At 38.8% G+C, this 12,621-nt stretch overlaps 1 protein-coding gene across 6 annotated transcripts in view; it reads right to left on the bottom strand.

The window, feature by feature from the left end:
• Positions 1–12,621, bottom strand: part of LOC140211611 (transient receptor potential cation channel subfamily M member 6-like) — a 177,080-nt gene that overhangs the window by 58,500 nt on the left and 105,959 nt on the right. For all 6 annotated transcript variants that reach the window (XM_072281519.1, XM_072281520.1, XM_072281518.1 and 3 more), the window contains 4 exons: positions 9,003–9,254; positions 7,622–7,796; positions 4,732–4,846; positions 2,350–2,549 (listed from right to left, as the gene is read on the bottom strand). In XM_072281519.1, coding sequence (XP_072137620.1) covers positions 2,350–2,549; positions 4,732–4,846; positions 7,622–7,796; positions 9,003–9,254 — 742 coding nt within the window. The remainder of the gene's footprint in view (positions 1–2,349; positions 2,550–4,731; positions 4,847–7,621; positions 7,797–9,002; positions 9,255–12,621) is intronic.

Here is a 12,621-nt window from a genome sequence, read left to right on the forward strand (position 1 = left end):
AAATCTTCTAAATTAGTCATCAGTTGGTTTGCTCCCTGCCATGACCATGTATCTGAAACTACCTCGTCAAACAACCTCTTCCCTCACACCTTACATCCTCAGAATCAGGTAGTTTCACTTTGAGAACAGGCAGAAGGATATTGGGTGTGGACCTGATATCTGTTAAACACAGACACTATTGCACAGCACTGACTCCATTTTCTGAGGAGACTGAGGCAAGTGAGGCTTTCTCCTCCTCCCCCATTCTAACCAATGAGAGGATCATTGGGGTCTCTCTTCTGTCTATTTATCAGGAGAGTTGCATATGCTGGGCCCTTAGCACCTGTCTAACAATCTCTTTGACCCCCAGCAATCAGGCGGGAGGTACTATAGCACTGGGACAAGAACAGGAACATTAAGATGGGAAACAGCTTCTTCTCCACAGGCCATGAGATTACTCAACTCCCTGGCACCACTCAGGTCTCATCATGGATGAAACACCAGTAATGTTATACTGTTTACTTTTTTAACCTGTGTTGCAAATACATGTTATTATTTGTTAACTTACCTGTGGTAATGTTACTTTATATGTTATGCGTGTGAGTTATATGCACTGTGTTTTGCATCTTGTCTGGATGGGTGTTGTTTCATTTGGTGTATGATTGAATGATAATAAACTTGAACTTCCAGTTCCACAATGAACCTGATGCCTTGTGTGATGTTTGTTATCCTTCCTACTCACTGAGCTGGATGTTTTGTAGCCGGGTTTTAAGTTGTGCCAAAAAAAAACCTTTGACATTGTCTCTAACACTAAACTACTTATTCACAGCACCTATGCTCTGTCCTTCTTTGAAATGACAACAAATAAACTTTGATGTAAAATCCCGTGTTATTCAAAGAATTGAGTTCTCACTCTCTTTAATTGATACATGTGTATATGTTTGAGTTTTTTTGCAGTGTCTATATAATCTATCCACCATTTGAAGGTGGAGGTGGGGAGGGGCGGTGAGAAAGAGATTTAAGTATATTTGGGTATGTTTTTGCACAAACTCATTGCCACTGAGAATTAATTCATGCAATATCCAGTGGAGGGCAGCAAAGTAATACTACTGCTGAGGCAAAAGCTTTTATATACTTTCTGCTTCGAGTAAAACATTAAAGCAGTAGGTCAAAGACCTTTGTTGCATTGTTTTGATGCACTTTCATTGGAAATCTGATGTGAATCAGCCAGATGCCCAAACACAACTCATTCCAGCTACGTACAAAAAATTCTGCTTTCTTTCATATGAAGAAAGCCACATCATATGACCCCAGAAACCAAAGCTTTTTAAAAGACCCTATCAATAGGTCAGATTTAGTTAAACAAATTTCAGTTTGCTCAAAGACTGGTCAGGGCTCAACTAATCTCCCAGACTGTGATTACAAGTTCGGCCCTCAAAATATTATTTAAAAATAAATTCAGATTTATGAGTCGGGAAAAAAGGAGCAACCTTTATTGTACGTGGCTAGGACCCTGTTAGCCTTCCTTCCCTAGACAAACCACTTTTTGGCGAGGAGTTCTTGCTTTTTACGTAGCACTTCTCCACAGAACTATGGAAGTAAATTGCACACCAGGACTGGAGGAAACATCTGGCTGGGGTTCATCTGCCTGATATAACTTTCCAAACTGACAAGATACAACTTTCCACGCAGTGGGCCACTGTGGTGTGTTAAGCCACTGATCGCATTTACTGCTTATATACATATACAAACCACAGTGCTCCCTTCAAACCAGAAAACCAGAATGCTGGCAGGATTGATCTCCAGTATGAGCCCTGTAATTGTTCATGCAACACTGCATGTGAATCATTATCAAGACTCCAACTACAGTTATGTGAATTGAGTTTACTGATCTACTAACAGAAAAAAGCATTTTGCGTTCTCAAAAAAAAAGTTGTCATCTTCAGCATATGGCAACAATAAAGCAGCCTGTGAGGCGCCTTACCTGTAGAAACCACATGATGAAAACCACTAAGTGCTGCCACCATTGCAACTTTCATGTTTATTTATTTAGCCATACTGCACGGCGAAGGCCATTCTGGCTCTTTAAGCCATGCTGCCCCAGCAACCCCTGACAAACACAATGAACGCTAACCTGATAACGGGACAACTTACAACGACTAACTAACCTACCCAGTACATCTTTGGACTCTGGGAGGAAACCAGAGCACCCAGGGGAAACCCACGCATTCCACAGGGAGGACGTACAGAGACACCTTACAGGACAGAATTGAACTCTGAACTCCAGAATGATCCAAGCTGTAAGAGTGTCGCGCTAACTGATACGCTAGTGTGTTGTATTATTAAAACTGGAAGAATATAATTACTCACTTAAGCCAACATCTTCGTCCTCTTGATCCACCTCATTTTTTGCTTGATGTTGATAAATTCGACTCAAAAGCAAAGCCACGTGACTGAAAATAATTAGTGGTGGCGGCAGCCTTGGCTTTTCCCGATAGGTCATAATGTAGCGGTAACGATTATATTTCCAGAGTTTATTAGATATGGATTTTATTTCATAGTACACATTGCTGTAAAGAAAACAATTTCAACTCTTAATGCAAGACAAATTAAAGCCACAACCAACATCCCCATTCCCCAAAACTTGACACCTGCCAAAATTCCTGTGAAAACCTTTGACAGATGATAATTTCTTAGCCCAAGCTTTGCCCTCTGTCAAGGGTTCTAAATACTTCTGAATGACCTTTATATTCAAAAAAATTTAATACTTAAAATTATTTAAACAATTATTTTAATATTAAATATATCAGAAAAGAAAACCAAGTCAACTAAGATCATTGAAAAACAATTAAAAGTTAAGTAGTAATTAGCACAGAATACAGAATATGATAGTATTGCTGTTAAATTGAAGTTTAACACTGGAATTACAAAGGTAGAGTTCAAATCCCATCATAGTGGTTGAAAGATTTAAATCCAAGTAGAGTCATGGAGAGATACAGCACAGAAACAAGCCTTTCAGCCCTGAGTGTGTGCAAATCATCAATCACTTTTTAAACTAATCAAATATTAACCCTGTTTTTTTCATTCTTCCCTTATTCCTATCAACTCTTCCAGATTCTACTGCTCAGCTGTACAACAGAGGCAATTTACAGAGGCCAACCGACCTACAGCTTACACCTCTTTGGAATGTGGGAGGAAAGCCATGCAGTTACAGGAACGGCATACAAACTCTACCCAAACAGCATCCAAGGTCAAGATTGAAACTGGGCCTCTGGCCCTGAGGCAGTGGCTCTACTGATCGAGCTACTGTGCTGACGTTGAACTAAAACCTCTATTAGTAGCTGCCATTAAAATCCTATTACTTTGTCTTTCAAGGTAATCAAAGCCCAAAGTAAATTTATCATTGAAGTACATACGTATATGTTCACCAAATACTACCTTGAGTTTCATTTTCTTGTGGGTACTTACAGGAAAATAAAGAAATATAATAACATTTACGAAAAACTATACTTAACAAAAACTGACAAGCAACCAATGTGGAAGAGAACAAATTGTGCAAATAATAAATTAATAAAATTATACTTATTTGTGGAATCCTTGTAAGTGAGTCTATAGGTTCGGGAGTCAGTTATGTGTTGAGGTGAATGAAGTTATCCATGTTGGTTCAGGAGCCTGACAGTTGAAGGACAATAACTCTCTGAACCTGGTATTGTAGAACCTAGAGCTCCTGTACCTCCTGCCCAATGGTAGTAGTGAAAAGAGAGCACAGCCTGGATGGTGGGGCTTTCTTGTGACAACACTCCTTGTAAATGTAGTCAATGATGAGGAGGGCTTTGTCTGTGATGGACTGGGCTGTATCTACCACTTTCTGTAGACTTTTTTTGTTCCTGGGCATTGGCGTTTCCATAGCAGGCTGTGATGCAAATAGTCGGGATACTCTCCACCATGCATCTATAGAAATTTGTCAAAGTTTTAGATGACATGGCTTGGAGGGAAATCTTCTGTCCCTGACATACTTAGGCTACGTCCACACTAAGCCGGATAATTTTGAAAACGCCAGTTTCGAGTGAAAACGACAGGCGTCCACACTAAGCGTTTTTCAAAATATCTCTGTCCACATTAGGCGGATATTTGGGCGAATCTCCTCCTACTGGGCATGCACAGGACACACAGAAAACAAGCGAAGAGGAAACGATATACTTAGTGCGCGTTTGTCCAGTTATAGAGTAGAAAAACTTTAAAGGCATTGCTCTTGGCTCTCGCGCAGGAGGACTTAAAACTTAAAAAAAAACAAATACTGGAGCTTATGGAGGCAACCGACAAGGAGTTCACGGACAGTATGACCCAGCTGACGATGAACATTGAAAAATTGACTAACTCTGTTGCATTAATATGAATTTATTCTCAGCTGCTGTCCATTGTAGCCTATTCAAGCCAGTGATTACAGGGTAATTAGGGATAGGTGAGTCCATTACAGCTATTTCCTTGAGAAAGATCCTTGTGCCTGAATGAATTTTCATGAATTTTCAGCACTAATCCCTAAGGCATTGAAGACTTCAGCTTTCACAGAATTTCTCATCCTTAATTATAGCTTTCAGATTATGAATCCAAGTGCTACTTTTCGACCACATGATTATCACAAATTTATAGAATACTTTTTAGCTCTTTAAGACGTTTCCCTCAAAGTTGATGAACTCTGCAATTTCACAGAAAGAGGAATATCATACATGTCTTTTAAAAAGTAATTCTTACTTGAAGAAAGCAATGAGCAGATTGACTAGTATAATGTATTGTACAAACAGGTAAACAGCTTGAAGGAACGGATTAAGAAATGAACCCGGGGGGCAGTCTTCATTTTCTTCACAAGCTGCAGTTAAAACAGAACAATGGTGTTAATGGGAAAAAAAATCAGTAAATGCAAAACACTTAGCTGCTGATTTAAAGTAAATCCTTCAGAGTTTACCACTGTATTTTGCCTGTCACATATAACAGGAATAGAATGCAGACTTCTCTATCAGACAATATACTGGAAATACTTCATCCAGCTCTTGCCATTGTTGCAGTCCAGTGCAATAATTCACCACAGACTTCAAATCAAGTGAGACTGGGGTCCATGCCATGCAATATTCCTGTGAAGTCCAGGAGAAACACTCATTCTCTTTTGGACTTCACAAAACTTAAGCCTGCTCATTATGCGTACCCATGTTGTTATTCTACCTAGTAAATCTGGGTGCAACACACACAACGCAACATCAGATATCCAGTAAGGTGGCATGCACTGGAGTCTGGCTTCATATTCATGACCAACTAGAAGAGAAAGAGCAGGGCACTCTGCAGAATGGCAGACCACTGCACCAGTGTGAATACAGCAATAAAAACGTTTTCAATAGAACATTCAAATTAATGTTAATACAAATATTTTGGTCACATATCAATATAAAATCATAAAGTCAAAACAATTTGCAACAGTGAAGGAAACAATTTGATCATTGATTCTGAAACTGAAATAGAAATAGACCACAGGTCAGGCAGCATCGCTGGAGAGAGAAATAGGGTCATAATTTAGGTCAGTGACCTTTCATCAGTATTGTCTGTCTTATCTTCTGGATTTTCAGAGCACTGTATCCATTTCACCTGGAGTTTTTTCTCTTGGACTACTGTTAGGCTTTGCTGACTCTTTTCCAGAACAAAAGTAAACCCAAAACACCAGCACTCTTTGCTTCAAAATATTTAATCAATTCCCCTTATAAGATGCAATAACATCTTCCTGTAGCAAAGCATTTCATGCCCCAATAAGCCTCATTAAAAGTACAGATCTCATAATTCCTTTCTGATCTATTTATTGACAATTCTAAATTATGTGAATAATTACAATTAAGCAAATTTATACAATGTAAAAAGCTAAGTTACATCTGTGTGTCCTCTATAGCTTGAGAAAGATACAAACAGCCTTTCTGCCGAGTTTTATTTCCTTACTTTAATAAATTTCCTCTCCAAGACATTGAACTAATAATGCACTGCACTACCTTTTGCTAAAGCTTTTTAATGAAAATTAAAACACAGGCCCATTCATCCTCCTCCACCAGCTCTTTATCCGTACATAGATGACTATAGGTTGTTGCTTCCTGATGTATTTGCTGCCAATTTGCATCTTTTTTTCAATTTGACCAACCTGACTCTAACTCTTGCTTTCCCTTTTTCAGTTTTTCTAGCAGTTGATTACCAATATTCATTATAAGCAAGCTGATTCCCATAGCTATTTTAACAACACTGCTTCCTAACCTGCATCTTGCTAAATATCTCTTCCATTCTCCTAATCTCTCAGCTCTGTTGTGTCAGTTCTGATCATAACATCTTACACATTGTTGACAGGGCTTTCAACCATGTCCGTTCCATTTCCAGCACGTCAAGAATCACCTTCTCCGCAGCTTCTCTGTCTAGCTGTGGTAGCGTGTAATATGTCAGCATGGATAAGGAGACATAGTCAGATCACCATCAGGCTATTGGACTATATCACATCTTGTTTGCCATCAGGTTCTGAACTATAAAATCTGCAATGCATTATCCATCTTTCTCTCTCTCTCTCACACACACACACACACACACACACACACACGCACACACGTTATTGCTTATTTTTGCTGTTTGTTTCACACAGATTTAATTAATGTTAATTTAATTTTATATTAACCAATGAATGATCTTGCATTGTGACGTTCTGTGCTGTTGCTGCAAAATGCTAGATTTCATGGCATTTATACACTACGTATGCCTGTGACAACAATAAACTTGACCTTGTTCTTCCCATCCATCCACCCCTTCACTTTTGCTGCAGAATCATGTTCAATTTCCAGTTCTTTTGGAACATTAGGTCTTTGCCTTTCTACAGATGCCACCTGATCCGCTGAGTATTTACAGATTTTCTGTTTTTATTTCTGATTTCCATCTTGTGCAGTTCTTTACTTTTAGGAAATATTTACAGAGTCATAGAGTTTTACATTATGGAAACAGGCCATTTAATCTACCACATCCACGTCTACCACTAGGTACCTATTCTTATGAATCCTACCTTCTAGGACTTGCCGGTAGCCTTCCATACCGAGGCAATTCAAATGCTCATCTCAATGGTTGTCAGCACCTCAGCTTCCACCACCCTCTCAGATTGTGTATTCCAGATACTCACCACACACTAGGTGCAGAATGTCCCCTTCAGATCTTCTGGAAGTCTCTTAGCCCTTACCCTAAATCTGTACTGTAACTTTATCTACTTCTGGTGTGGGGAAAAGCTTCCTGCAGTCGCCCTTCTCCATACTCCTCATAATTTTATATACCTCAATACAGCTCTCCATTCCAGGGAGAACAACCCTAGCCTCTCCAGTCTCTCATCTGAAGTGTTCTATCTCCATTTTGTGGTATTGTTATCACAGCTCAGTGTGAAGCAACTGCCAGCAAAATTTATAATAAGGAACACAAAAACACAACCCTGTTTAGTTTACTAGCCGAAGTTGCAAACTTTTGCATAATAATGTAGAATAGTATTATTCATATTCTGTATATTACATGGCAAAGTGTTATTCTCATTCTGTGTTTGATTGAAACATTTATATGTTACATTTGTAATTGCAGACATCTGTATACATACGATCAATTTCACCGGCGTAGACTTCACCAAATATCATCCAGTAAGGCTGGAAAACGATATCCCGAGCCAGACGCCAAGAAGGCTGCTCCGATGGAGAAAGTATGGCCTTTCTAGACACCCCAAAGCTTAACAGGACGATTGCCATCAGTATCACGATATAGAACATGTTAGCTGTCTAAACAAAAAAGAAAATACATCTAAATATTTCTTTATAATACACTTGCATTTATTAAGTGCATGACTAGAGCCTAGAATGGTTTTAAATTAGTGCAAGTTAAAAGGGATTAAAATTTACCCTGGCCTTACTATTTTTATATAATTATCAAGGATTTTAATTCCCTAGAGAGAAAACTGGTACAGAGGGTGTTGGTCATTTTTCAGGAGTCAGATTCTAAATCAGGATCTATGTTGGCATGATAACAACACTTCTCACTGCGGAGTCTGTTATAATTGCTTGTGGAGTATATTCATGGGGCTCCACCCAAATGTATGTGACAAGTAGAGGACCTCTGTTTCTTTAGCATGTTCTTGTGCTGGTGAGACTTTGGCCAGATCTACAAAAGCATTCCTACATTTAGAAGATGACACTGAAGCATCTAACTTACAACTACAAATAAAAATAGCTCCAACTTTAATTACAAAATATTACTTTACAGGTATTTGTTTTATTTCTAAGGATATTGTGCATTAAGGAAATATACAAAAAGTAGTGTTTGACACTTGCTGCCTTTGGTCACCTGAGCTGTACAGGTCACAGGATCGGGAGGTGCTCTCGGAGAAGCCTTGCAAACTTGTTATGTTCATATTGCAAATAATCTATGATATGAATTCACAGTGCCCTAGTTTTGGACAGGATATTGATCAAGCAGTCTGCTTTGATCTGAATGGTGCCGGTGTTGTTAGAGCGACACTCAGGAGCAAGTGCAGACTTTTCAATCACGCATGGGACTTGAGCCTTGTAGTGAAGGAAAGGTTTGGGGAAATAAGGAGGTCAGTGCTCAATGCCAAATACCCAATCTCCAATGTGCTTTGACACGACAGAATATCTACGTGGTTGCAAAAAAAAAACTGCTGGAGGAACTCAGCAGGTTAAGCAACGGCTGTATTGGCCAAGTGATAGTAATGATCAGCCCAAATGTGGCTCGACCAGGTGAGATTCTGGTCAATGTATGATCATTGTCATTCAATGCAATCAGACAAGGATTTATTTACTATTCAGGTTATCACAAGAAACAGTAACAAAAAACATGATAAACTGATTCATTAGAGCTATAATATGAACAAAAAAAAGCTGCTGGCAAAACTATTAATGGATGACCTAATGAAAGATCAAAATTACTTTAAGTGGAAGATCACGCCAGAAAAGATTTTAAAAACATACCATTTTCCCAATCATTGTCAAGTATGGACCTGCGTGCTGATTAACGGCAAAGAAATCCAGAAGCCTCACAAACCAAAATATAATATCCAGGGAGTATATAATCCTTCCAGCAATCTGCAATGGTTGGTTAGTCCAGCGTAAACCAAATCCAACAACAAACAGAATTATAGCCACAGAATCATTGAAGTTCCAGTATTCTTGGACCCAAACTTTAACCTTCTGGCTGAATTTTCCTGGCTCTGATATTAAGATCTATGTAATAAAGGCAGAAATGAAGATAAAGTTGGGCCAGTTTCAATACTGCTTTTGAATAAAGCTAACTTTATCTCTCACTTTGGAATTAAAATGCTGCCGTATGCAAGTAATCAGAGACGGAGACAAAAAAAAACATCATATCCCAAAATTACATTACAGAGCAGGCAAAAATCTTTTGAAAATATTATATTAGCTGTAAATTGCATAGAGACCATTAGAATAAAAATGAACTTCAAAATAACGCTGAACAACAACTCAAGGCTGTAATTAATCACAAAAGAAGGTTATTTATTCTGAAAAGCTCATTGGCCTTTGTACGTCAATTAAGTTGTACTGACAAATTGATACAGTGAGCAGGTCAATTAACATTATGAGTTGTGAATTCCCCTTAGGTTTAATGGCTCCAAAAAGTAAAGCAAAGTTATTCAAAACTGCAAGTAACCATGTGAATAAGCTACTAATAGCACACTAAAGATGGTGATTGCTTTTGAGAAATGTCATTAACGTTCATGGACAAACCTGTGAATAACTTTGCAAAGGATAAATGGAAAATAACTGCAGTAAAGTTGGTTTCTTGGATTAAAGAGAGTAATTTTAAGACTGGAAATCCAGTAATTTTATTATTGTATTCTACCATCTAAATATTATGTTTCATATCGCTCTCTCTCAAGATTTTGTTCTCATTATTCCCATGTGCTATAGACACCTGAAATCATTACATACTTCTGCAAGGAATTGCTTCAGCTGCAGAGGTCAATTCAGCCTCCAAAATTCTACCTCAGTAGTGGAACATCCAACCTAACATCAGGAGGAGATAAAAAGCATTCAAATTGCCTTCAGAGCTACTTCTGTATGTGGCCGGGTTACACAACAAAGCTATAAGTAAAAATGCTGGAGATGGGAGCTAAGTTAACAGGGTTCTTTACTGAATGAAACCGAACTGAACACACACGTACAGATTAATACGTACCTAATAGCACAAGCTCAATACGTGCCTAATAGCGCATGCAACGACTTGTCCCTACAACATAAAGTAGTCCTATATTGTACAGTAGCTATACAGTACACCCCTCCCCTTTTATTTTAATACTGTATCAACTTTTTTTTGCTGGGGCACTACGCTAAACAAGTATGTTTACCCTTAATATACAAACGCCTACCAATTGTTTACTTAGCAATTTAATAATATCAAATTATATCAAAGTAACATAATAATATGAAATTATAACAAGCCTTTTTTTTTACTTTTGGTCTAAGACCCATTTATAACTTAAGTCTCTGTGGGGGGAGCTCTGCCCACTGCGCCATACTTCTCTAGATGACGATTATGTACCAGCGGTAACAGAAGAAACAAGAAAAGCTGTAGCAAAATCAGCCATATTTCGCAAGAGGTGTGATGCATTTTTTGTAGCTACAGTTTCCATGGTCTGCTTCAAAGATGACTTGCCACCAACGAAAGAAGTGGTTGGTGATCTGCTGTCTCTGCCAGTTATTCAAAAGTCGGGGCAATCCAATGACTCACAGGAAGAACAGTACTTTACCAGTAATCTTTCACCATTTGAAGCAGCAGTTGATCGAAATCCTGTTGTTCGTTCCATTGTTCTTAAACTGCTGTTACAGTACAGTTTTGCTGATATTAAGGATTACCTGCAGTGCTATCTGTCTGGCTCAAGAGGGAGAATTCCTTCAGGTGCACAAGTGTGAAAATACAACAAGAGAAACCTTACAGGTTATTGCCAGAATTTGTCTCTGTTTTGATGCTGTTTCCCAACTTCTTTGTGCAAAACAAGACACATTGGCTGAGGATTCAAAATATGTACGTGCAAAAGAAACTTCCCTGCAAAGGATTAAGTGTATGATTCTCAAAGGAGGAAATGATTGGTTCAAGATTTACCTCGTGCGAAAGCTGTTCTGTTTGAATGGAATTGATTTTGTCCAAGAGCTTTTAAGGGATGACCAATTTTCATCGATCTTTCCCAAGGAAATTGTTCAGGAGAAGACGGAGATGCTGGTCTTTTCGGAGATTTAAGCTTATTGAGAGATCGCAGATCTTCCATTATCTGTTCATCTGTTAACAAGTAATTTAACTGTGCAGGTGCAGGTTTTTGTGTTTTGTCTGTAATTGGAACAGGGTCATTAGGTCTCCTCCTTAGTTTCCTAGTCATTATTGGCTTTACCTCCACAGAATCTCCTGTGAGTTCCATTGTTAGCCTCTCATTCTCAATCATCTTTTTCTTTTCTTCTAACTCAATCTTTTTATCTTCAAATTCCCTCACTGCTGCTTTCTTCTCTTTAATATAATTCCTTTCTCCTTGTTCTGTCTCCAGTTGCAGAAAAAGCTCTGCATTTTGTATTCTTTCCTTGTATTGTTGATCTAGTTTCTTCATCCTTTTCTGATACTCCTGCAAAGTGCCTTCCTGTAACTGCCTGTAGCTGTCTTTTGAGAGATGTCAATTTCTTCTGGTACATCTGCTCTTTTACTTCCAGGTAGTCTTCATCATCCTGCTTATTGGCAATATCTGTCTCACTGTCGACACTGTCTAGCTCCTCCTCGTCGTTGTAATAATCAACAATGGGTGAGAGGAGAGCTGCGGACATCTTCCCCGTCGAGCTGCCCTCCTTTGTTCACACATCTAGTGCCTCGATGGTGTGCCAATCCAACTGGATTTTCCTGAGCCATTCACGTCCCAGCAACAGTGGTCCTCCGTTTCTCAGTACATAGAGGCTCAGCTGCTGCATTTTGTCTCCTTAGGTCACTGTCACCTTAATTTTACCTTTGGGACGCACTTTCTGTCCTGTGTAAGTCTTCAGCAGTAGTTTAGTTCGTTTCAGAGGTACGTGAGAAAACAGTTGTTTGCAGTCATGTACAGAGATCACTGTTAAAGCTGAGCCTGTGTCCAACTCCATTTTCAGTCTCACACTTGCCACTTGTGGAGTGATCCATATTACTCTTCGATCATCTGTCTCTTTCACGCTGTGAAGTTGCAGACAAGACAATTCACTTTTGTCTGAGTCGTTTTCATCAGAACTGCTTTCTTCCATTTTGTGTACATTGTTGTGTTTTCCTTTCTGGGGTTTCTTGCTTCTCTGCATTTTGTCCTTTTTCTGCTGTTTACTAGCTGTGCATACTCTGCCAGTATGGCCCTGTTTGCCACAGTTTCTGTATTCTTTGTCTTTAAACCAACAGTCATCTGGGTCATGTGACCTGTTCCCACAACGGTAACGTTTCTTTCCTTCATTTCTGTTCAGTGACATTTTATTTGTAGCATATTCCAGAAATTTTTGTTGTATCTCGAAAGCACCTCGTGCGGCTATTTCCGTTGATATTGCAATGTTCAGCGCCTTCTCTAATGTAAGGTCTTTT

Source organism: Mobula birostris, chromosome 17, assembly GCF_030028105.1.
Source record: "Mobula birostris isolate sMobBir1 chromosome 17, sMobBir1.hap1, whole genome shotgun sequence".
Classification (NCBI taxonomy): Eukaryota; Metazoa; Chordata; class Chondrichthyes; order Myliobatiformes; family Myliobatidae; genus Mobula; species Mobula birostris.